The 23,848-nt window shown below is 33.1% G+C and overlaps 2 protein-coding genes across 2 annotated transcripts in view; one reads left to right on the top strand and one right to left on the bottom strand.

Annotated features, from left to right (window-relative positions):
* LOC149795659 (transferrin 2-like) overlaps nucleotides 1-20,569 on the top strand; it is a 77,409-nt gene extending 56,840 nt beyond the window's left edge. Inside the window, exons 10-14 of the mRNA XM_089965501.1 lie at nucleotides 3,687-3,803; nucleotides 10,180-10,353; nucleotides 10,820-11,014; nucleotides 11,534-11,609; nucleotides 18,795-20,569. Of these exons, the coding sequence (XP_089821627.1) occupies nucleotides 3,687-3,803; nucleotides 10,180-10,353; nucleotides 10,820-11,014; nucleotides 11,534-11,609; nucleotides 18,795-19,047 (815 nt within the window). The 3' untranslated portion in view covers nucleotides 19,048-20,569. The remainder of the gene's footprint in view (nucleotides 1-3,686; nucleotides 3,804-10,179; nucleotides 10,354-10,819; nucleotides 11,015-11,533; nucleotides 11,610-18,794) is intronic.
* On the bottom strand, nucleotides 20,390-21,772 carry LOC149795658 (uncharacterized). Its single transcript, XM_089963835.1, has 6 exons — nucleotides 21,752-21,772; nucleotides 21,173-21,439; nucleotides 21,023-21,130; nucleotides 20,936-20,977; nucleotides 20,718-20,803; nucleotides 20,390-20,579 (listed from the first exon to the last, which is right to left on the bottom strand). Exons 1-6 carry the CDS (start codon nucleotides 21,770-21,772, stop codon nucleotides 20,390-20,392), a joined length of 714 nt encoding a protein of 237 aa, XP_089819961.1.
* Nucleotides 21,773-23,848: the final 2,076 nt, after the last annotated feature.

Genomic DNA, 23,848 nt, shown 5'->3' with positions numbered 1-23,848 from the left:
TGAAAAATGGCGTTAAACCCCACAACAACAACGACAACATTTTGTAATTAAGCTACACTACAGTTAAAATGTTTTCACCTCCAAGGAAAAAGATATGTATTCCACTAAAAGTGAAGAATAGATTGGAATACACCAAAAATTGGCCTTTCGTTCAGCCATCAAACCTTGAAGTTTATACTTTTTGCACAGTGTTCCATGAATTTTAGAATTGCAAATATGCACATGGACTCGAATCATTGCGTACAATTTGCCTCTCATATATGTACTGTATCATAATATTGTTTAGTACATGTATGACATAAATTGTAAGCAACTATACAAGCCCCTGTGGGCATGTGGCAGAGATGATGTGAAAAGCACACTGCTAGCAGAAAGCACAGATATTGGTAAAATTAGGAGCACCCAGCAGATTTCAGCTCAGGAATACTTAAAACCTTCAACTGAAGACCTGCAAGCTACCATTGCTGAAGCATTGTGAGTTTTCTTGCCAACATAAGCTGCCTTTGTCTGTTGGAGACCAGTGACAGTGAAAGAGTAGTTTCTATCGTGAGGAAAATTAAGATGGACTTTAGGGGTTCCTTAGGTGCTGAAAATTTGCAGCAATTTTAGTCACCAAGATCAACCACAAGGCAAGAAACCTGAACTGTGTTGAAAACAAATTTACCAATTTGATAAAGTTCAAGTCTGCCACAGCATCATGTCATAACAAATAGCATGAAGTTTGTCTTATCAGCAAATATGGCTGCAAATAAATTTGTACATGTAATCAGTGTAAATAATGTTTTTATTTTGGGATTTTGATATAATGCTGTACAGACCATCAAAGTGGATGGAGATATTGTCTGAGTAATAGGAGTCTTGAAAGCAGATTTCATTCTTAAAAATTCATACTTCATGGTTCAAAACATTGAGTCCATTCACTTAGGACAACAAATCGTGCTCACAGAAATCAATTTCATCAAGGAAGAAAACTGGAAAAGACCTGGCAATTTTTTTGTTTTAAAATGTTAACACTGCATTCATAGCTTAGCCACACGATGTATATAATGGATTTTGGTTACAATTCTTGGGTGCAAAGCCTATCATGTGCTGAAAAATGGCGTTAAATCCCACAACAACAACAACAACAACTCTTGGGTTAAGGACATCTGGGAGGTGCAAGGTTTGGTTGGGTTGTAGGTTCAAGGTTTGGTTTGGTTGGAGGTGGGATATGTTAACAGTAGTCCAAGTCAACAATAATTTTCTTGTTACTGTAGTCCCAATGGCATGAAAAACATCATTCATTCAGTGTATCAGTAAGAAAATAGTTGCAGACACTGTTTTTAAAGCGACCTTCCTGTTCAATGTGTTAAAATTAGTTACTCATAAAAAATAATTTCATATCCTGTCAGATTGCTAGAATTTCTTAACTGAATGAGATAATATGGCTGGGTATTTTTAACTCGTCTTTCTTTTATTATACATATGATACACTAGTTCCAATATATGATATGCTTTTCTAGCATGTCTACCTTTAAATTATTGATGTTTTTGTCCTAATTGAAGCTACACTACACTGAAATGTTCTCTTTACCAATGATATGGGAATACACTAGCTGTACCATTAATTGTTGAGATAGTAGTGAAAGTTTGACAAATGGTAAGTTAAGTGTTTAATGGAATATAAAAATTCAATATTGAACTGATACAGTTAAGATGGATTATTGGTTATCATATTTGCATACAATATCAATCTATATCAATTCATTGGTGTACTAGTGCAACCCTACATAACACCATTGTTGTACAGAACAGCAATGTGTCAGAATCATCCTGTATTGCCTTGTACATCTTAGTTGGATATGATATTGCCTTGTACATCTTAGTTGGATATGATATTGCCTTGTACATCTTAGTTGCATATGGTATTGCCTTGTACATATTAGTTGGATATGGTATTGCCTTGGACATCTTAGTTGCTTATGGTATTGCCTTGGACATCTTAGTTGCATATAGTATTGCCTTGTACATCTTAGTTGCATATGGTATTGCCATGTACATATTAGTTGGATATGGTATTGCCTTGAACATCTTAGTTGCATATGGTATTGCCTTGGACTTCTTAGTTGGATATGGTATTGCCTTGTACATCTTAGTTGGATATGGTATTGCCTTGTACATCTTAGTTGCATATGGTATTGCCTTGGACATCTTAGTTGGATATGGTATTGCCTTGTACACCTTAGTTGCATATGGTATTGCCTTGTACAACTTAGTTGCGTATTGTATTACCTTGTACATGTTAGTTGAATATGGTATTGCCTTGTATAGATTAGTTGGATATGGTATTGCGTTGAACATTTTAGTTGGATCCTGTATTGCATTGTACATCTTAGTTGGATATGGTATTGCCTTGTACATCTTAGCTGGATATGGTATTGCCTTGTACATATTAGTTGGATATGGTATTGCCTTGTACATTTTAGTTGGATCCTGTATTGCCTTGTACATCTTAGTTGCATATGGTATTTGCCTTATACATCTTAGTAGGATCCTGTATTGCCTTGTACATATTAGTTGGATCCTGTATTGCCTTGTACATCTTAGTTGAATATGGTATTGCCTTGTACATATTAGATGTCAACAAAAAATTTTGTTTGCAGTTCAGAAAGATATTAAGCAATCTGTGTTTCTGTAATCACATCATCAAACTTTATTTTTTTAGAAATAGTCGAAACTTTCCTTTCTTTATATGGAATGTCCAATTGATAATCAGACTTGTTAAACGTAATGACTTCATGGAAGGGTTCATACCACTCTGTTCTAGTTGAGTTTACGTCTTTGTAAAAGAAGAAATGAACAAATCCTGGTTTGTAGTCTGGTACCCAATCACAAAAATAATTACATTCCAGTGTTTGTCAATTCACAATATGCATAAAATGAGGGTATGTTTTAATATTAAATTATAATTTAAAATATATTTTCTCAAGTGAAATTAATCTTTGATCCATAACACCAAGTGTGCGGGTACTGCTTTTAGAACTTACCTCAGTGAAGGGTCAGATTACATGTCTGAAATTGGCTTTGGAGTTAGACCAGATTGTTCATGCATAAAAAGTTGTGTGCTTTCTAAATGGTTTTATGATAAAGATGTTTCATATAAGGTAAATAATGTGGGTAAAATGAATGGCTCTTGCTTTGTTATCGTTGCCTGTAACCTAATGATGTTGTTGTTGTTGTGGGGTTTAACGCCATTTTTCACCACACGATTGGCTATACATGGCGGCCAGTATTAATGGTGGAGGAAGAACCCAGGAAAACCCCGGAAAGAACCACCGACCCTTGAGAAGCTACTGGCAAGCTTTCTCACATACCCACATTGGCTGAATCTTAGACTCGAACCGCCGCAGACAGAGGTGAGATGGCAGTGATCCGTAACGAAGAGCGCTTTAGACCACTCGGCCACTCGGGGCCCCTGTAACCTAATGAATAGTGAAGCCTATAACACATAATCTTTGATAATTTGATTCAAATTTGACAAGACCTTATTGGACAATAAGCCCTTTTTTAAAATGATAGTTGACTGGACCCTGTTCTTGTCATCAAAGAAATATGATAAAAACATGTATTTTTTGTTGCTGTGGCTCTATATTTAGTACATGAAATACATTTTGGCATGCTTTAAGAAAACCACATTTCTTTTGCAGATCGTCGTGCCTGTCATGCAGGAATTGGGCGTGGAGATGGCTGGATCATTCCCCTCAATGTCTACATAGAGACTCAGCAATTCCTGCCCGCACAGTGTTCTATATTTGAAAACATTGGTTTGTATTTAATCTTAGTTACTGCATTATACTCCCATCTTTGGTATATAGGAATCCTGATGTCCATCAGTCTCTCCGTTCTGGTCAAGTCTTGTACGCATAAATAGTCACCTCATTTTTGCCTGATTGCCATAAAACTTGTAAATATTTGATCCTCAATTGAGATGTGTAGTGACAAATTTGTTTGCTCATAACTTGAATAGGAGCTGTAGTGCATCTGAATGAATATATAAAAATGTATGACATATGTATCATAACTACATGTAAATGTATGACATATGTATCATAACTACATGTAAATGTATGACATATGTATCATTACTACATGTAAATGTATGACATATGTATCATAACTACATGTAAATGTATGACATGTATCATTACTACATGTAAATGTATGACATGTATCATTACTACATGTAAATGTATGACATATGTATCATAACTACATGTAAATATATGACATATGTATCATAACTGCATGTAAATGTATGACATATGTATCATAACTGCATGTAAATGTATGACATGTATCATTACTACATGTAAATGTATGACATATGTATCATAACTACATGTAAATGTATGACATATGTATCATAACTACATGTAAATGTATGACATGTATCATTACTACATGTAAATGTATGACATATGTATCATAACTACATGTAAATGTATGACATATGTATCATTACTACATGTAAATGTATGACATGTATCATTACTACATGTAAATGTATGACATATGTATCATAACTACATGTAAATGTATGACATATGTATCATAACTACATGTAAATGTATGACATATGTATCATAACTACATGTAAATGTATGACATGTATCATTACTACATGTAAATGTATGACATATGTATCATAACTGCATGTAAATGTATGACATGTATCATTGCTACATGTAAATGTATGACATATGTATCATTACTACATGTAAATGTATGACATATGTATCATAACTACATGTAAATGTATGACATATGTATCATAACTACATGTAAATGTATGACATGTATCATAACTACATGTAAATGTATGACATATGTATCATAACTACATGTAAATGTATGACATATGTATCATAACTACATGTAAATGTATGACATATGTATCATTACTACATGTAAATGTATGACATATGTATCATAACTACATGTAAATGTATGACATGTATCATTACTACATGTAAATGTATGACATATGTATCATAACTGCATGTAAATGTATGACATGTATCATTGCTACATGTAAATGTATGACATATGTATCATTACTACATGTAAATGTATGACATATGTATCATTGCTACATGTAAATGTATGACATGTATCATTACTACATGTAAATGTATGACATGTATCATAACTACATGTAAATGTATGACATATGTATCATTGCTACATGTAAATGTATGACATATGTATCATAGCTACATGTAAATGTATGACATATGTATCATAACTGCATGTAAATGTATGACATGTATCATTACTACATGTAAATGTATGACATGTATCATTGCTACATGTAAATGTATGACATATGTATCATAACTGCATGTAAATGTATGACATGTATCATTGCTACATGTAAATGTATGACATATGTATCATTACTACATGTAAATGTATGACATGTATCATAACTACATGTAAATGTATGACATATGTATCATAACTGCATGTAAATGTATGACATGTATCATTGCTACATGTAAATGTATGACATATGTATCATTACTACATGTAAATGTATGACATGTATCATTGCTACATGTAAATGTATGACATGTATCATTACTACATGTAAATGTATGACATGTATCATTGCTACATGTAAATGTATGACATATGTATCATAACTACATGTAAATGTATGACATATGTATCATAACTACATGTAAATGTATGACATATGTATCATTACTACATGTAAATGTATGACATATGTATCATTACTACATGTAAATGTATGACATGTATCATTGCTACATGTAAATGTATGACATATGTATCATAACTACATGTAAATGTATGACATATGTATCATAACTACATGTAAATGTATGACATATGTATCATTACTACATGTAAATGTATGACATGTATCATTGCTACATGTAAATGTATGACATATGTATTATTACTACATGTAAATGTATGACATATGTATCATTACTACATGTAAATGTATGACATATGTATCATAACTACATGTAAATGTATGACATATGTATCATTACTACATGTAAATGTATGACATATGTATCATAACTGCATGTAAATGTATGACATGTATCATTACTACATGTAAATGTATGACATGTATCATAACTACATGTAAATGTATGACATATGTATCATTATTACATGTAAATGTATGACATATGTATCATTACTACATGTAAATGTATGACATGTATCATTGCTACATGTAAATGTATGACATATGTATCATAACTACATGTAAATGTATGACATATGTATCATAGCTACATGTAAATGTATGACATATGTATCATTACTACATGTAAATGTATGACATGTATCATTGCTACATGTAAATGTATGACATATGTATCATAACTACATGTAAATGTATGACATATGTATCATTACTACATGGAAATGTATGACATATGTATCATAACTACATGTAAATGTATGACATATGTATCATTACTACATGTAAATGTATGACATATGTATCATAACTGCATGTAAATGTATGACATATGTATCATAACTACATGTAAATGTATGACATATGTATCATAACTGCATGTAAATGTATGACATATGTATCATAACTACATGTAAATGTATGACATATGTATCATTACTACATGTAAATGTATGACATATGTATCATAACTGCATGTAAATGTATGACATATGTATCATAACTACATGTAAATGTATGACATATGTATCATTACTACATGTAAATGTATGACATATGTATCATAACTACATGTAAATGTATGACATATGTATCATTACTACATGTAAATGTATGACATATGTATCATAACTGCATGTAAATGTATGACATGTATCATTACTACATGTAAATGTATGACATGTATCATAACTACATGTAAATGTATGACATATGTATCATTATTACATGTAAATGTATGACATATGTATCATTACTACATGTAAATGTATGACATGTATCATTGCTACATGTAAATGTATGACATATGTATCATAACTACATGTAAATGTATGACATATGTATCATAGCTACATGTAAATGTATGACATATGTATCATTACTACATGTAAATGTATGACATGTATCATTGCTACATGTAAATGTATGACATATGTATCATAACTACATGTAAATGTATGACATATGTATCATTACTACATGTAAATGTATGACATATGTATCATAACTACATGTAAATGTATGACATATGTATCATTACTACATGTAAATGTATGACATATGTATCATAACTGCATGTAAATGTATGACATATGTATCATAACTACATGTAAATGTATGACATATGTATCATAACTGCATGTAAATGTATGACATATATATCATAACTGCATGTAAATGCATGGTGTATTTGTCATAATTAGAAATCTATAAAGTATTTGTCATAACTAGATGTTGATGACCTATTTTTTTGGTCATAACTGCATACAAATGCATCACGTATTTGTCATAATAACTACAATAAATGCATGACATATTTGTCATAATAACTACAATAAATGCATGACCTATTTGTCATAATAACTACAATAAATGCATGACATATTTGTTATAACTACAATAAATGCATGATATATTTGTCATCATAACTACAATAGATGCATCACATCTTTGTCATAATAACTACAATAAATCCATCACATATTTGTCATAATAACTACAAAAAATCCATCACATATTTGTCATAATAACTACAATAAATCCATCACATATTTGTCATAATAACTACATTAAATGGGTCACATCTTTGTCATAATAACTACATTAAATGGGTCACATCTTTGTCATAATAACTACAAACTGTGCATGACATATTTGTTATAACTATAATAAATGCATGACATATTTGTCATAATAACTACAATAAATGCATCACATCTTTGTCATAATAACTAGAATAAATGCATGACATATTTGTTATATTTTCATACCAATGCATTATCAGTAAGTAAAAGCATAATCGGTGGACTATGTTGATCAGTGAAACTCTGTCTTGAGTGTGGATGTGATATAAGATTTCATGAGACATAAAACTTCAGCGAGATCTGCTGTTGTCTCATGCAATAGATGATTAGCTCTCATGATCAACACACTATATTGATGTCACATGATCAACACACTATATATTAATGTCACATGATCACATGATATTTTGATGTCACATGATCAACACTGTTGATGTCACATGATTAACGTTATTTTGATGTCACATGATCAGCACACTATATTTTGATGTCACATGATCAACATATTAATGTCACATGATCTATATGATATTTTGATGTCACATGATCAACACTATATATTGATGTAACATGATCAACACACTATATTTTCATTGTGCTTTTATTGTATATCTTTAAAGAATTATATTTTAGTAATGGAACTACTTTCTACAGTTCAGGAGATTATAAGTGATGAGGTACTGCATAATACATATGAAGACATTTATATTCTCCTTTGTGTGAGTAATTTGAACAACTATAAAACTAGGCTTCCATTTTTTTCTTTTGTCTCATTAGTGTTGTAAATTGTATGAGTCAGATGACACTTTTTCAGTATTGGTGCTGTCCTCCTCAAACTTTGAAATTTTGTATAAATATTTTGTGTTAATGTTAAGTCATGCACAGAGAAGGTACATGACAGTGCTGCTTACTTATTATTTTGTGGACCTCAAGGCATCAATGTTTCAGTGATATAATCAGGGTTAGAAGTTGACCTAAAAAAACCTAAATTTTCATTTTGATCTTCAAAACCTAACAAAAGCCTAAGAAAACTGAAGAACACCTAAATTTTTATAAAAATTTTTGGTTTGGGGAAAATAAGTGGCTCTACCCTGACATAAAAAGCTGTTTTTGGATACAGTTCTTCATTAGGCTAGCCTAGCAGTTAAAAAAGCTTGCACAATTTTTTACCAATTACTGGCAATTTATTTTCATTTTTTTGTAGAGACAAAATCAGAACATACATTATCAAATATTTAATATTTGTTATGCTCATCATGGTGATAATCTTGAAACTGGTTGTGTCTTAGACTGCCAAAAACTTGTAAAACCTTGAAGAAACCTATAAAAAAAATATATAAAAAATAAAATTGAATTTCAATCGTGTATAATGGTGTTCTAGCACATTGTTTCTTGAAACACTGAATATGAATGCTATCCATCATGGTGCCAAATAGAAAAAATATTTGTGGTTCTGATTATGTTGAAAAAATTTATGGTAGGTAGTTGTGTACACACTTCTAGTTTGTTGCTTTTTTTCTTTTGGTCTGGATGGATTTGAATGAGACATGAAATAAGTGTCATTTGCATTCTGAATTGGAGGTATATTTCTTTCTTGTCAGATTTTTTTTCTCCTTCAACCCCCTCCCCTCCCACACACACACAGACACTGGAAATAGGGTTTGCAGGAATAAATAGGGTGGGTTGGTAAACCAGAACCACACATACTTTTTTAAATTTTTTGGGCTGACAAATGTCAAAAGAGGCAAGGTTACAAGATGAGTTGTTTTCTTTTTGTAAATAATTGGAGCTTTATGAACGATCTGTATCTTCCATTTCCATTCATGTATCATCAGGTTTATTGAAAAGTAAGGGTTAAAGGTCACAGATTGTTAGTCCAGTCTTGCCTAGGGCTGCTGCAACATCGTTGTAGATGATAAATTTATTGGGGTGCTTCCTTCACCTTCTGCAGTACTCTCCCTTAAAAGTGAAAGTATAATCTAAATCCATCCGGAATAATCACCTAAAGTCTCATGTGCAGCAGATGAGGAGACACGAGACCAGTATGAAACATTGCATTTCTACATTACATGAGTTATCATTCAGTTGTAAGTTATGGTTATGTTGTAAGAAAGCAGACATATATAAATGTATTACATCAGCAGATATGTTAGATCTTGCCTCAGGAGATTTTTTATGACTGAATTTTTGGTTCATATAAACACATTTTTGTTTTTCCTTGCTTGCTAAAGTAGCAATTAGCAAGTTGACTATTACTATTTATGGCAGTTGCAACATTAATATTCATTAGATGTGGCATGCAAGTTCTTGAAATTTAGATAACGTATATGTGGTACTCTTCCTACTCTGGAATTACTGCATTCTTTTCAGGTCAGCTGTTCAGTAGGAGCTGTATTCCAGGTGCACTTGAAAAGGAGTACAATCGTAATGGCAAGCCAATTAATCTTTGTGAAGGGTGTGCAGCAGGTGGATACCGCAAGTGCCAGCGTAACAGCGACGAACCATACTATGGACCCAAGGGGGCATTTAGGTGCCTTGTTGAAAGTAAGTTGGCCTTGTACAGAAGGCAAAATTGGACTGTACATTTCCAGGATGTAAAAATCTTAAGTATAAATTTATGATTAGTTAAAATCTCTGAACAAGGAAGAATGAAACGGCTGTTAATTAATGAAAGGGAAACCTTTCACCTGGTTTAAACACATTTTGGGTTTCTTTAGCATCACAAGTAAAGACATCTTGCAATCTGCTAGTAATGGCTGGAACACACAATGCTTCCCTTTGTCAAAAAGAAATTTCAAAATGTATTAAGTTGATGCTGATATTTATTTCATTGTTCTTCACCAAGTTAAAAATATTTCGTAAATCATTGGCAGTAATTTGATTGCATGTAATCAAAATTCAGAATTTTGAGTTTGAATCTGAGAATTGGTCAAGTTTGACAAGGCTATACTGTTACATTTCTCTTTGTACTTTAGACATTTCTTTAATCAACAGTGGAATCTCTTTGCAGAGGCTGGAGATGTTGCTTTTGTTCGACATCTTACAGTCAGAGACAACACGGATGGTCGTAACCAGGCTATATGGGCGAGAAATAGGCGTTCTGATGACTATGAGATAATGTGTAAAGATGGCAGAAGAACTGCAATAGACAACTGGGAAAGATGTTTTGTTGGTACTGTCCCGTCGAATGCTGTTGTTACAGCTGGTGAGAATCTGTTGCATGCATTTATTGACTGATTAGAAAAAATACACATTGATTCATAATGTTATGAAGTTAACAGCAACCGAATAATCAATTGTATGAGCAGTTCTTGTAGTCCTTTGGTTTTCTACTCATATCTTAACTTTCTCTCAATATGTTGCATTTAGATTCTAAAGGTATGGTTTAGGAAGAGTTAGTTCCCATTCTCAGATAGTGACACATCACAACAGAAGGCCAGGGTGATTTTACCTCAGATGCACTTGCACCAATTTAGCTGTTCTTTGCCACAGAGTTTTAATGTTTAATTTCTCTTTTTAAGCACTTCATGTAGAAAATGAATGTCACATTCCGACTTGTACACTTAAATTTTGTCATACTGGCTTGGCTATACAGGTATACTGTGGAAGCTTTGATAACATTAATACAGGGTGATTCACGCTGCATTAAGATTTATAAGTGTTCCAGAAGCCATGTTTATATTGATTGGTTGATTTATTCATTGATCATTTTATTGTTTGCCAGGTTTCAAGACTCGGGCTGAGAGAGACATCTATTGGAACTTATTTGCCAATGCCCAGCAGTTCTTTTCCTCAGATATGTAAGTAGAAATTATGTTAGACAATTATTATAAGATAAAATAAAAATGGACATATATAGCAAACCATAGATTATTCAGAGAGTTCTTTTCATATAGACTGCTCCAATGGCCTTGTGGTTACAGCTTCTGCCTTGGATGCGGGAGGTCCTGGATTCGATCCCCAACTGAGTCATGCCAAAGACTTACAAAAATGGTACTAACAGCTGCCTCGCTTGGTGCTCAGCGTTAAGAGGTTAGCATTAGGACTGGTCAGCCTGGTGTCAGGATAATGTGACTGGGTGGGACATCATGCTACATGTCTGCAGCATGAAGCCCCAGTGCTAGACATCATTATAAACTGTCACACTGCAGACATCGTAGCAATTTGACTGAATTTTTTTTAAAGCTACATTAAAAATCCAAATGGCTAGCACACACACACACACACAAACACACACTTTTCATATATTATATTTCAGTCCTTGGGAAGAGGCGTATTATGAGTAACACAATTTAAGTATATGGTGCAGGGGGAGGGGCGTGTTATGAGTAACACATTTTAAGTATATGGTGCAGGGGGAGGGGCGTATTATGAGTAACACAGTTTAAGTATATGGTGCAGGGGGAGGGGGTCCTGAAATTTATTTTAGCTTATCATTAGATGCTTTTTTTAGTGTTTCAGCCAATATGTACCCGTTCAGAATTTGTACATAATGGACACAAAGTCCCACAAGAAAAGAGTTGATGTATGAAATGTGACTCCCAAAAATGAACAAGGCACGTTATTTCGCCTTGAATCTGATGCAGATCAATCAACAGATTGTGAATTGTCTGAATTATTCAGTTATTACTTTACAAAATATTTTAAAAATCCATCAAGATATCTTAATATGATTGCTGGTTTGCTATGTTAGGACTATCGGTTTTCCCCATTCTTCTAATCTCATATATGGCACAGTTCAGGATCATCCTGAAATAATTGTGTAATCAGTATATCCGATAATATTTATTAGTTGAAAGGCTAGCATGTACCTAATTGTAATAATCGATGAATATTGGAAACAAATTCAACCAACATAACTTCCATTCCCTATTGACACTGATGAAGTTTATTATTTGTAAAGGCGGCAGACTTTTGCCAAGAGGTTTATATGGAATGATGGATAACTGATTTCTTCACCCATTTTTCATGTTCAGATCATAAAAGTGATACACATGACTGCAGATACAATGTTTATTTTGAGCAAGCTGATAAAACCTACAAAAGTTGAGGTAAAAGTCAAACAGAAAGTGAAACGTCAACAGGGAATTGGATTTCAAAATAGCAAAACCAAAGATAAAAGAAAACATCATCACACCCTGAAGAATCTCTTAAACGCTGACATTTACCGAAGACTGGATGACTGTAATCTTAGAAAGGCATACGTTGTAGATTCTCCTCTTCCCATGATATCAGAGTATGGTCGGAGGCAATAAAGTGGAGAATCTTACAGATAATAAAGTTCCTTTTTTTGTTTTTTTAAACCAGTTACATGTAAAATAGACAATGTAAATGATATCTCATTTTATTATAAGGCTGGTTCATTATGATGGTACCATTGGCCCAATGTTTTCCTCTAACTTTGCTGAAACACTGCTAATTTGAATTTCTCTATTGGTGAAATAGCAATCAAAAATATTTTCATTGTCAAAGAGTATTATTTGCACTTGATATTAATAATTAATAATTCAGTAATAATAATTAACAATTCAATGCACTTATGAAATTATGGATATTTATGTATTACTACAGTATTGCCTCCCTTTAAAACTCCTCAGTATATTGTGTTCTTCATATAAATCTCTCCATTGTTAATTTCCATGCATCCTTGCTTATTAGTTGATATTTTACGTTGGTTAGGACCATCATTAATTCCCTGTTGACTCTAGCAAACACAGAAATTGCCAAAGGTGATCAGATTATACAGATGGTGGATAATTTCTAAGATAACATATTTCACAGTTGAAAATGTTGATACTTGTTTCTCATTGTCATAATTTTTTACAATTTGGCACATACCGAATTGGATTGACCATGCTACATTTGTGCTTACTAATGTAAGGTGCAGTTTAGTTAATTGACTGGAGCTGGTGTTATATTCCAACTCTGGTAGTAATACACTCTCAGGTGTAGATTACACTCGGCTCCACCGACACACAAGAGGGCTACCCATGCCAATTAAGAACATGCAGCAGATGGCATCTTAATGAGTCATACATTTATTCAGGTGTAACACAGTGTAGTGGAGTGTAAATCAGTTACACAGGTTTGAATGGAAAATGGTCAAAAAACTCTTAATCATGTTGCCTTCCTAATCTATTGTTTTGTTGCCTTCCTAATCTATTGTTTTTTTGCCTTCCTTGTCTATTGTTTTGTTGCCTTTCTCATCTATTGTTTTGTTGCCTTCCTAATCTATTTTGTTGCCTTCCTCATCTGTTGTTTTGTTGCCTTCTTAATCCATTGTTTTGATCTTCACAACATCAAAAACAAAACTTCAAACTCATTAAAATTAAGCTCACTTATGTAGTGCTTTCAGCTTGTGCTAAAAATCTGACTTGAGGTGTGTGTATTGTGGAGAGTACTATATATATATATATATATATATATATATATATATATATGTATGTATGTATGTATACTGCAGTATTCTTTGTACTGTGCTTTAATGCTTCAAATGCTTATAAATTCTTTCTCTGATTTGTTCAAGAGAAAGAGAGCAGTTTTGTATTCATATACTTGGAACTTTGGAGTGTTAATTCAACTCAAAATTGAAGTTTACTTGAATGACAACTTAGTAACTTTTCATTTTTCACAATTCAAGATTTGATATCAAGTGAGTATTTCTTATCTTTGTATATGTGTTCATGTCTTTTAGTTTGAAAATTTGAATGGATCATGTTCTGTATCTCTGTATCCTTGACTACAGTACAGTAATTACAGCTAAAAACAAACATAATTCAAGACTTATCTAGTCATTATTACATTATTATCCAGTTGTATAGACAAGTAAAAAAACATTTAGATGTCTTTACAGCCAGGTATATAAGTCACTAGAGTGGAAAGTAGATGTCTTTACACCAGGTATATAAGTCACAAGAGTGGAAAGTAAACATTTTTTACAGCCTGGATGATAAGTCACAAGAGCAGAAAGGAATTGTCTTTACAGCCAGGTTGAGAAGTCACTAAAGTGGAAAGTTAATGTCTTTGCAGCCAGGTAAATAAGTCACCTGAGACGTAATTCGTATCATTTCAGTTTTGGAATGGCATCATTATGTTGTGTTCTTATTTGTGATGTATTATAATTTGTATCATTTAAATTATGGAAAGGCGTTATTATTGTTGTGTTGTTATTGAGACATTGTATTATAATTTGTATCATTTAAATTTTGGATGCTTGTTGATGAATAGATTTGTCATGAGCTTCCCAGAACCTGTAATCTTAAACTGACATTGCTGCCAAGAACAACCTTGTAACAGCCTTGTGTTTCATTTAAAGTTTTTCATTGTTACCATCTCTAACTTAAATTGTAAGGTGTCGTGCACTTCGTTGTTTATAAATAGTTGTTTTAAATTCATAAATATTCTTGCATCATGTATTAGCTGTTAGCATACTGTCATTAGATTTCGATGCGTGTTGTGCTTCATATATGTATGTGAGTTATAAACGGAAGATTCCAGTATATGATCTAGTTTTCCTTTTTGGTTTTTTATTTTTATAAAATAGAGAACATCAAATATTAAATACAAAATATTGTTCATGTTTTCAGGTTATGCTTTTGTTTCATACTTTTACTGACATCAAAGATCAATCTGTTTTTAACTTATCAAATTAAATTTTTGCAACTGTACCTCATATTTTTCTCATAATACTAAATGAATATACTAATGAGAATGGATCAGATCCTAGATTCTTGGTCAGATGTTTTGCTAAAGTAAAAGCACACATTATTGTTATTCAGCTCTCATTGTTACATTTCTAAGAATATTTCTATTTTAACTTTTAGTGAAATGCTTTTTTTTTTGTATGAATTATTTTGTTTCTCCCAGTGGGAAGCCAGTTTTAATGTGTAAAATATTTTTAATGAATGGTTTGTTACATGTAATATTTCAATGTGAATTCCTCTAATTTTGCATTTAACATATTTGGCAGTTTAGTGGATTTTTAATTTTGCAGGTGTCTATTTACTACTAGGCATAATACCTTTCAGTGGGTCTTTTGATTAGTGGATTAAAGCAATCCTGAATTTCACTGGTACAAAATGAATACAATTAAATGCTTTCAGTTTTGCAAAATACAGTATGGCTAGTAAGTTATTAAAAAAAAAAACATTTTGTATGTTGATTAAGAAAAAGAAAGTAGAATTGATGTTTATGGCAGATAATAGAAATATTACCACTGCACAAAAAATGTCTAAAGCTGTTTAGCTTGGATTTGTTTTTGCATGGTCATAGCTAATTTTTATCGTGGTCCCAAAGTGGTCTCAAGCGCTTGCCTTTACCGATCACTGCCATCGCACTTCTTTCTTTGTGAGTCTCCAGCTTGGGCAATGTGGATATGTGAGAAAGCTATCAGGGTGTGGTTCAGGGCTTTGCCAGGGTTCATCTTCCACCACTTATACTGGCTGTCATATATTGCCAATCATGTAAATGGCATTAAACCCCAAAACAAAATAAAGCACCTTTTGAAGGCAATTAGCAAACCATGTGATAACTTACTGCTGGTACATGTATGTGCATACATATTCACTAAATGTGCACACATCAGAACTTTATCTATTGAAATAATTAGATGTATATACACGTTAAAACTTGAATCCAACTGCAAACAACATAGACACTGATCTGTCAACACTTAATGCACAAGTTTGTTGTTTGTTCTACTAATTACTCCAGCAATCTGCAATGACTAGACCCAGGTCTGCTGGCACACTATGCAGTGGCAGATCTGGGTCTGCGCAGTTTTTATTTGTAATAAACTTATAAGCAAGTACATGCACAAGCTAGAAGTTTTTAAAAAAATTCTTGTTGCTAGAAGGACAAGTAGAATTACTAGTCCTGATGAATCTTCACTAGTCTGTCCCACAGAACAATGTCAAACACATATCTAGATGAATAACATTTTTATTTCTTAAATATCACAATCATTCACAATTCAGATGTACAAATCTTTGGTTTTGAAAAACAGCAAGTTTACTTGAAAATATTCAGTACAAGTTCACTAGAAAACCATAATTTCCCAGAAATTAACCATACAAAAGGATGCCTCATAAACATTTCCCAGAAATTAACCATACAAAAGGATGCCTCATAAACATTTCCCAGAAATTAACCATACAAAAGGATGCCTCATAAACATTTCCCAGAAATTAACCATATAAAAGGATGCCTCATAAACATTTCCCAGAAATTAACCATATAAAAGGATGCCTCATAAACATTTCCCAGAAATTAACCATACAAAAGGATGCCTCATAAACATTTCCCAGAAATTAACCATGTAAAAGGATGCCTCATAAACAGTTTTCAGAGCTTACTCACGACAAAAAAAATAATGTGAGAGAAAAAAGACAAAGATTTCTCATCACAGCAGTACAGAGGAATCTCATTAATCCAGACTTCGTTTATCCGGAAACTTTGCTATCCAGACATAATAAAACGGGAATAGAATTCCATAACATTAATTTGCTCCATTAATCAAAAACTCCGCATTACGGATCTGGGAATCAAAATTGGGGACCAAAGTGTAAAATTACTAGAAAACTAGTCTCAATAATCTGGAAATAATCTACAAAAATAAGATAATTTGAAAAGTCTTATATGAAAATACAGTCAATCAGATAACACAGATTGACCTACGCAAATGTGGAGGTGTGTCAAGGTATCAATCTTTGATTGCTCAAATTCTAGTGGTATTTTAAAGTTATCAATTGATCACATGATAATGTGTGTGGAAAAACTAAGTAGTGTGACCTTATTGTAACCAGCGATTGTATAAACAATGTCTGTTTTAGCTAGTCACCAACGGGGTGTTAATGATTAAATAAACACACTGGGATCAAATCGTCCATGCTTTTTGACATAGCGTACGGTTAATAAATTGGGTCATTAAGCTTGTTTGTTGTTTACCAATTGTATGTAGCAATCACAGTTTACTGATGGCTGTACAAATACAGTTGATTGATTTAAGCTGTGGACCATATAGGGCTTCATTTCAGAATAAAATGGGGATGTCAATTAATAGCTCATTAGTCAATAGATGTATTCATTAATTTATTTCGACCAATATTGAATATACAGTACATTTACAGCAAGCATGTACATGTATATGGTATGATGACATCGTGAAATAAAAAGGTGCATTATTCAATTATCTGGAAAACTCGTTAATCTGGACATATTCACTGGGAATGAAGGTGTCTGGATTAATAAGGCTTCTCTGTATAGACCTCACTACAGTGAAAGCAGGACAAGATCTCTCATCATAGCAGTATAGACATTGGTACAGTGAAAGCAGGGCAAGATCTTTCGTCATAGCTGTATAGACATTACTACAGTGAAAGCATGGCAACATCTCTCATCATAGCAGTATAGACATTGCAACATAATAATTCAAAAACTATCAAGAAAAATTTTGGTCTCATTGTAATCTTTTAAGGATGGAACAGTCAATGATAATAGGGGTTTTGATGTCTATGGCACTACAGTAATGTGGTATTGTGCCAAATTCATGTCCAGTTTAAAATCTTTAGTCCAAATTTCCTATGACCATTCAAAAGTGATATTTTGTTGGCATTACAGGATTATTGTACCTCTGATGTCATGGATGTGTAGGCTGCAAGATTTGCAGTCAATTGTGACTATCAATGCAGATAGGGAGAACCAGGTTAGATTTCATTAGTCATGAATGCTAATAGTCCAACAGGAAATTTACTAGCCCCAGGATAGCGGACCATCACTAACTTTGAGCAGTGATGCTGTACTTAAGCTAGGATGCTAAATATGCATGATGATTTTGGACGTAAATCCACTCAATTCTATATTGTGGATATTTGATAGGGGTTAAGTGTGTGTGCAGGTAATAAATGGCTTTTAAAAAAATATTTGGAAAATGAGGCTTTGCCACATGTTTCTTCTTGTAAATATTATTTTGTTTTATATGTTTACAGTGATGGGGACTTCCATCTTTTCGACTCTGGATTGTTCTACAGTGATCTGATCTTTAATGATGATGCTGTCCGCCTGATGAAGATTGAGGAAGACAAGCAAGATTACAAGAACTACTTGGGCTATGAATTTATCAATCAGATTATCTATCTTGAAGATTACACCTGTACAACAACTAGCTCGGCAACATCAATAGTTGCCCATTTATCATTTGTATTGTCTTCACTATTTCTCATTGTTAAATATATGGTATAGTGGTAATTCAAAGCTGCAAGATGTAATTTTCCCATATTTATATGTCCAGTTTTATCTTGATACAATTTATACCATGGACTCAGATAAATGTAGATCAATTATCGAAACACGAATATGACATTTTGAACTGTACATTTTCATATAATTCCCACATTAGCATTTTCTTGTATATATGATCATGCACTTTTGATTATTGACAAAGTACTGCATGTTATCACCTTAATTGCAGTTAGATTGTGTTGATTAATTCATGGAAGAATTTAAAAATAACTAGTGATTTTGGCCAGGATTTTCAGTTGTTTTATTGCAGCATGCATAAAATGAGGAAAAACTGACAAAGGCTTTTATAAATAAAAAGAAGAAATGACAGGTTTGGCAGATAGAATTTTGATGTGGAATAACTATCATTTGGGATCTTGTTATTAATAGGTCGGATTTGTATGACATAATTTGGGGGTTCCACATTGATTGGTTACATTCACCCATTCTGATGGGTAGCGACACCAGAAATTCAAATCCAACAAAGAGAATCAAGAATTGTAGTTTAAGTTATTCTTTCCTTGATAGAAAAATATGTTTACCTTTAACCACTGATTATGTTTACCTGTAACCACTGATTATGTTTACCTGTAACCACTGATTATGTTTACCTTTAACCACTGATTATGTTTACCTGTAACCACTGATTATGTTTACCTTTAACCACTGATTATTTTTCAATATAAGCTGGAAAGTAATAGGTACATTGAATTTAAAGTGAGAAAAAAAATCTTTGAGAATAGAAATATAATGTGTAGACTAATTATTGTTATGATTAATGAGGTAGAACATCTGATTTATTGAGATTGAATTTTCCATTAATTAGTTTTCTCATTTTTTCATATTAAAAAACCCAGTATTTAGCATTAGAAACAATTTAGTAAAAGGATTAGGGATAATTAAAAATTATATGGACTGCCTTTTTCTGTTGTCATCGGATTGGGAGATAACTGATCAATGAAGGCCACTTATTTTGAACGTTTTATTAGGTTATTGCCACACATTTGATGTCATGTTCCTGTATACAGTTGATATTTACTTTCTAAAGGTTTTAGTTGTATATTTGTGAAACACATGGATTATATATATATATACACTAAAAGTTACAGATGTATATTTGTGAAACACATGTATTATATGAACATATTATTTGTACTTTTGTCTTACATTGTGGAAAATGTCTGAAAAAAGTACCATTAATTCCTCCATTACTTTTGATATGGAAATTTGACACAGAAGACGGTTGACACCCCTTTTATGTCAAGTGAGCTAATCAAGTTGTTATAGCAACAAAAAAATGTAATTACTTTATGCCATTTGTTGCTTTTTTATAATGGCAATATGTCTTAGTCATATTTGAGTTGCTTCCCATCAACCAAAGATCTGATAAAGAGTTTATCCTTTTGTAATGCATGTTGATAGACCTGTTGTAAGGCATACAAGACCTGTTGTAAGGCATGTTGATAGACCTGTTGTAAGGCATGTTGATAGACCTGTTATAAGGCATGTTGATAGACCTGTTTTAAGACATACAAGACCTGTTGTAAGGCATGTTGATAGACCTGTTATAAGGCATGTGGATAGACCTGTTTTAAGACATACAAGACCTGTTGTAAGGCATGTTGATAGACCTGTTGTAAGGCATACAAGACCTGTTGTAAGGCATACAAGACATGTTGTAAGGCATTTGATAGACCTCTTGTAAGGCATACAAGACCTGTTGTAAGACATACAAGACCTGTTGTAAGGCATACAAGACCTGTTGTAAGGCATGTTGAATGACCTGTTATAAGGCATACAAGACCTGTTGTAAGACATACAGGACCTGTTGTAAGGCATGTTGAATGACCTGTTGTAAGGCATACAAGACCTGTTGTAAGACATACAAGACCTGTTGTAAGACATACAAGACCTGTTGTAAAGCATGTTGAATGACCTGTTGTAAGGCATACAAGACCTGTTGTAAGACATACAAGACCTGTTGTAAGACATACAGGACCTGTTGTAAGGCATGTTGAATGACCTGTTGTAAGGCATACAAGACCTGTTGTAAGACATACAAGACCTGTTGTAAGACATACAGGACCTGTTGTAAGGCATGTTGAATGACCTGTTGTAAGGCATACAAGACCTGTTGTAAGACATACAAGACCTGTTGTAAGGCATGTTGAATGACCTGTTGTAAGGCATACAAGACCTGTTGTAAGACATACAAGACCTGTTGTAAGGCATGTTGAATGACCTGTTGTAAGGCATACAAGACCTGTTGTAAGGCATACAAGACCTGTTGTAAGGCATGTTGATAGACCTGTTGTAAGGCATACAAGACCTGTTGTAAGGCATGTTGAATGACCTGTTATAAGGCATACAAGACCTGTTGTAAGACATGTTGAATGACCTGTTGTTAGACCTTTTGTAGATTATATGCTACCTAATACTCTGTTCAGGACTTCAAAAGGAGGTACCTGTTGTCAGAAGCTCAACATAGTGGTCAGTTTGGCATCTGTCTGTCTGTATGTCTGTAGTCTAGCTATGCAATAAATTTAGATAAATAGTTTTATAGATTAAGCAGTGTCAAATTTGCTACTTTCCTTTTATGTTTTTTCAAGCTTGAATGAAAGAATGGCTTCGGTGTTGCAGTTTTTCATAATTCCTTTATTGATACACTACAACACAAGGTGAGCATCTGTCTTTGAAAGTTTAAGAGTGCTGCTGTTGATGAAATGCACTGCCTAAAAAAGATGTATTGGTTGACAAGATTGATGCCTGTTTCCCATCATGATTTGTTTGGGAATAGAAAATAGAGTGAATGCTAGAATTCAATATACATTCCAAAATGAAGAACAGGTACCTGTCAAAGACTGTTAGGAATATACATTCCAAAATGAAGAACAGGTACCTGTCAAAGACTGTTTAGGTTATACCAACAAGAACATAACTGGTATATAATATTTCATTGCATTGGATATATAAAAAATTATACAGAATACACAAAATAGATGTGATATTAAGAAAATAATGAGCATGCTTTGACATTGTCCCACATATTTTAATGGACAGATACTTGACCTGCTTTCTTCCTCATCATTTTTTTTTTAGACCAATGTATACATAATTTGTTTGGGGTCTTTTTCAATGCCACTTTATTTAGTATTTTTATGTACATATTGGCATATATGAACTATTATTTCAGTACGTTATTGCTGTTAAGTGCACATACATTGGAAATTGAACTTTAAAGAGTGTATTTTTGTGAATAACAGCATTTTCTTTTTAAATGTTTTATACAATTTGATGAAGCCAACTTTAACATCTTTACTGTTTCATAACTTCATTTTACACATGCATGGTTGTGTGTGTGTATGTGTGTGTGTGATGCTTATCACAAGGGCAGTACATAAGGATTTAAAGTATTTGATTAGTGATAACAAAGTTTGTGTCCGACTCTCAGACCAGCTTCCTAAATATTTACTGATGTAGTTTTTATTCAAAACTTGAGACTTCTTGTTTTCCATTGCTAAATTGAAAATTGTTGTCTGCAGACTATTAGAACCTTGTGAAGTAAAATTTGCAGTGATAAATTTTCTAAATTGTGCCCACATTTTTGGTCTCATATTTCATTTCCTTCATTAATGTGATTAAAATGAAGGGAAACTTGGAACCGAAAACATTCAGCTTAGTATACAGATCGTTGTACATATCATTTCATTTTTAAATGATATTTTTGTATGAATTTAACATTTCATTGTAATAAAAATCTTCTACTGTAGTTTTGTATGTTTTGTTTTTGTTTTTTCTGCTTCCGTTACTTTATGCCAAATGAGGAATGTGGTTGGAGCATGTTGTGTTAGCTTTCACTCCATAGGGTAAAATATTTGCTGGACAATTGATATCTGATGAAGACATTTCTAAGTTCACCAAGTTATAGGTAAGGAATGTAACTTTCAGAAAACTGCTTTCATTTTATGCCTTGACTGCAATGGCTGCTATCTGTCTATCCATCTGAAATCCAATTTAGGACACTATTAGAAAACTATTTTTGGGCCATATTTTTTTTGGACAGTTTAAAGTTATAGGCAGATGGCATGACCACATTTTCAGGCAGTAATACTTTAATTTACCTGTTTTTTTTTTCATTAGCCTGTTGTCTGTTCACCACTTCATTAGCCTGTTGTCTGTTGTCCACCACTTCATTAGTCTGTTGTCCGTCATCCATTTCATTAGCCTGTTGTCTGTTGTCCACCACTTCATTAGTCTGTTGTCTATCACGCTACTTTTAATTAGCCTGTTGTCTGTCATCCACCTTTTCATTAGCCTGTTGTCTGTTGTCCACCACTTCATTTGCCGGGGCCCCGAGTGGCCGAGTGGTCTAAAGCGCTTACCATTACGGATCATTGCCATCTCACCTCTGTCTGCGTGTGCTCGAGTCTCAGCCTCGGCTAACGTTGGTATGTGAGAAAGCCTGCCAGTAGCTTCTCGTGGGTCGGTGGTTCTTCCCCGGGTTTTTCAGGGTTCTTCCTCCACCAATTATACTGGCCGCCATATATAGCCTATCTTGTGCTGAAAAATGGCGTTAAACCCTACAACAACAACTACTTCATTAGCCTGTTGTCTGTTGTCCACCACTTCATTAGTCTGTTGTCTGTTGTCCACCACTTCATTAGCCTGTTGTCTGTTGTCCACCACTTCATTAGCCTGTTGTCTGTTGTTCACCACTTCATTAGCCTGTTGTCGTCCACCACTTCATTAGTCTGTTGTCTGT

This window comes from Sinohyriopsis cumingii, chromosome 7 (genome assembly GCF_028554795.1).
Source record: "Sinohyriopsis cumingii isolate HCF-2022 chromosome 7, ASM2855479v2, whole genome shotgun sequence".
Lineage (NCBI taxonomy): Eukaryota > Metazoa > Mollusca > Bivalvia > Unionida > Unionidae > Sinohyriopsis > Sinohyriopsis cumingii.
This window is presented reverse-complemented; position numbering and strand designations above follow the sequence as displayed.

Excerpts from the sequence above, each read along its gene's own strand:
- LOC149795658 (XM_089963835.1), bottom strand. The coding sequence starts at position 21,772 with ATGCTCACCTTGTGTTGTAGT. Across the intron at positions 21,131-21,172 it reads TTCAACATGCCTTACAACAG|GTCTTGTATGCCTTACAACA; the intron begins GTCCTGTATGTC and ends GTCTTACAACAG. Across the intron at positions 20,804-20,935 it reads TCTTGTATGCCTTACAACAG|GTCTTGTATGCCTTACAAGA; the intron begins GTCATTCAACAT and ends GTCTTACAACAG.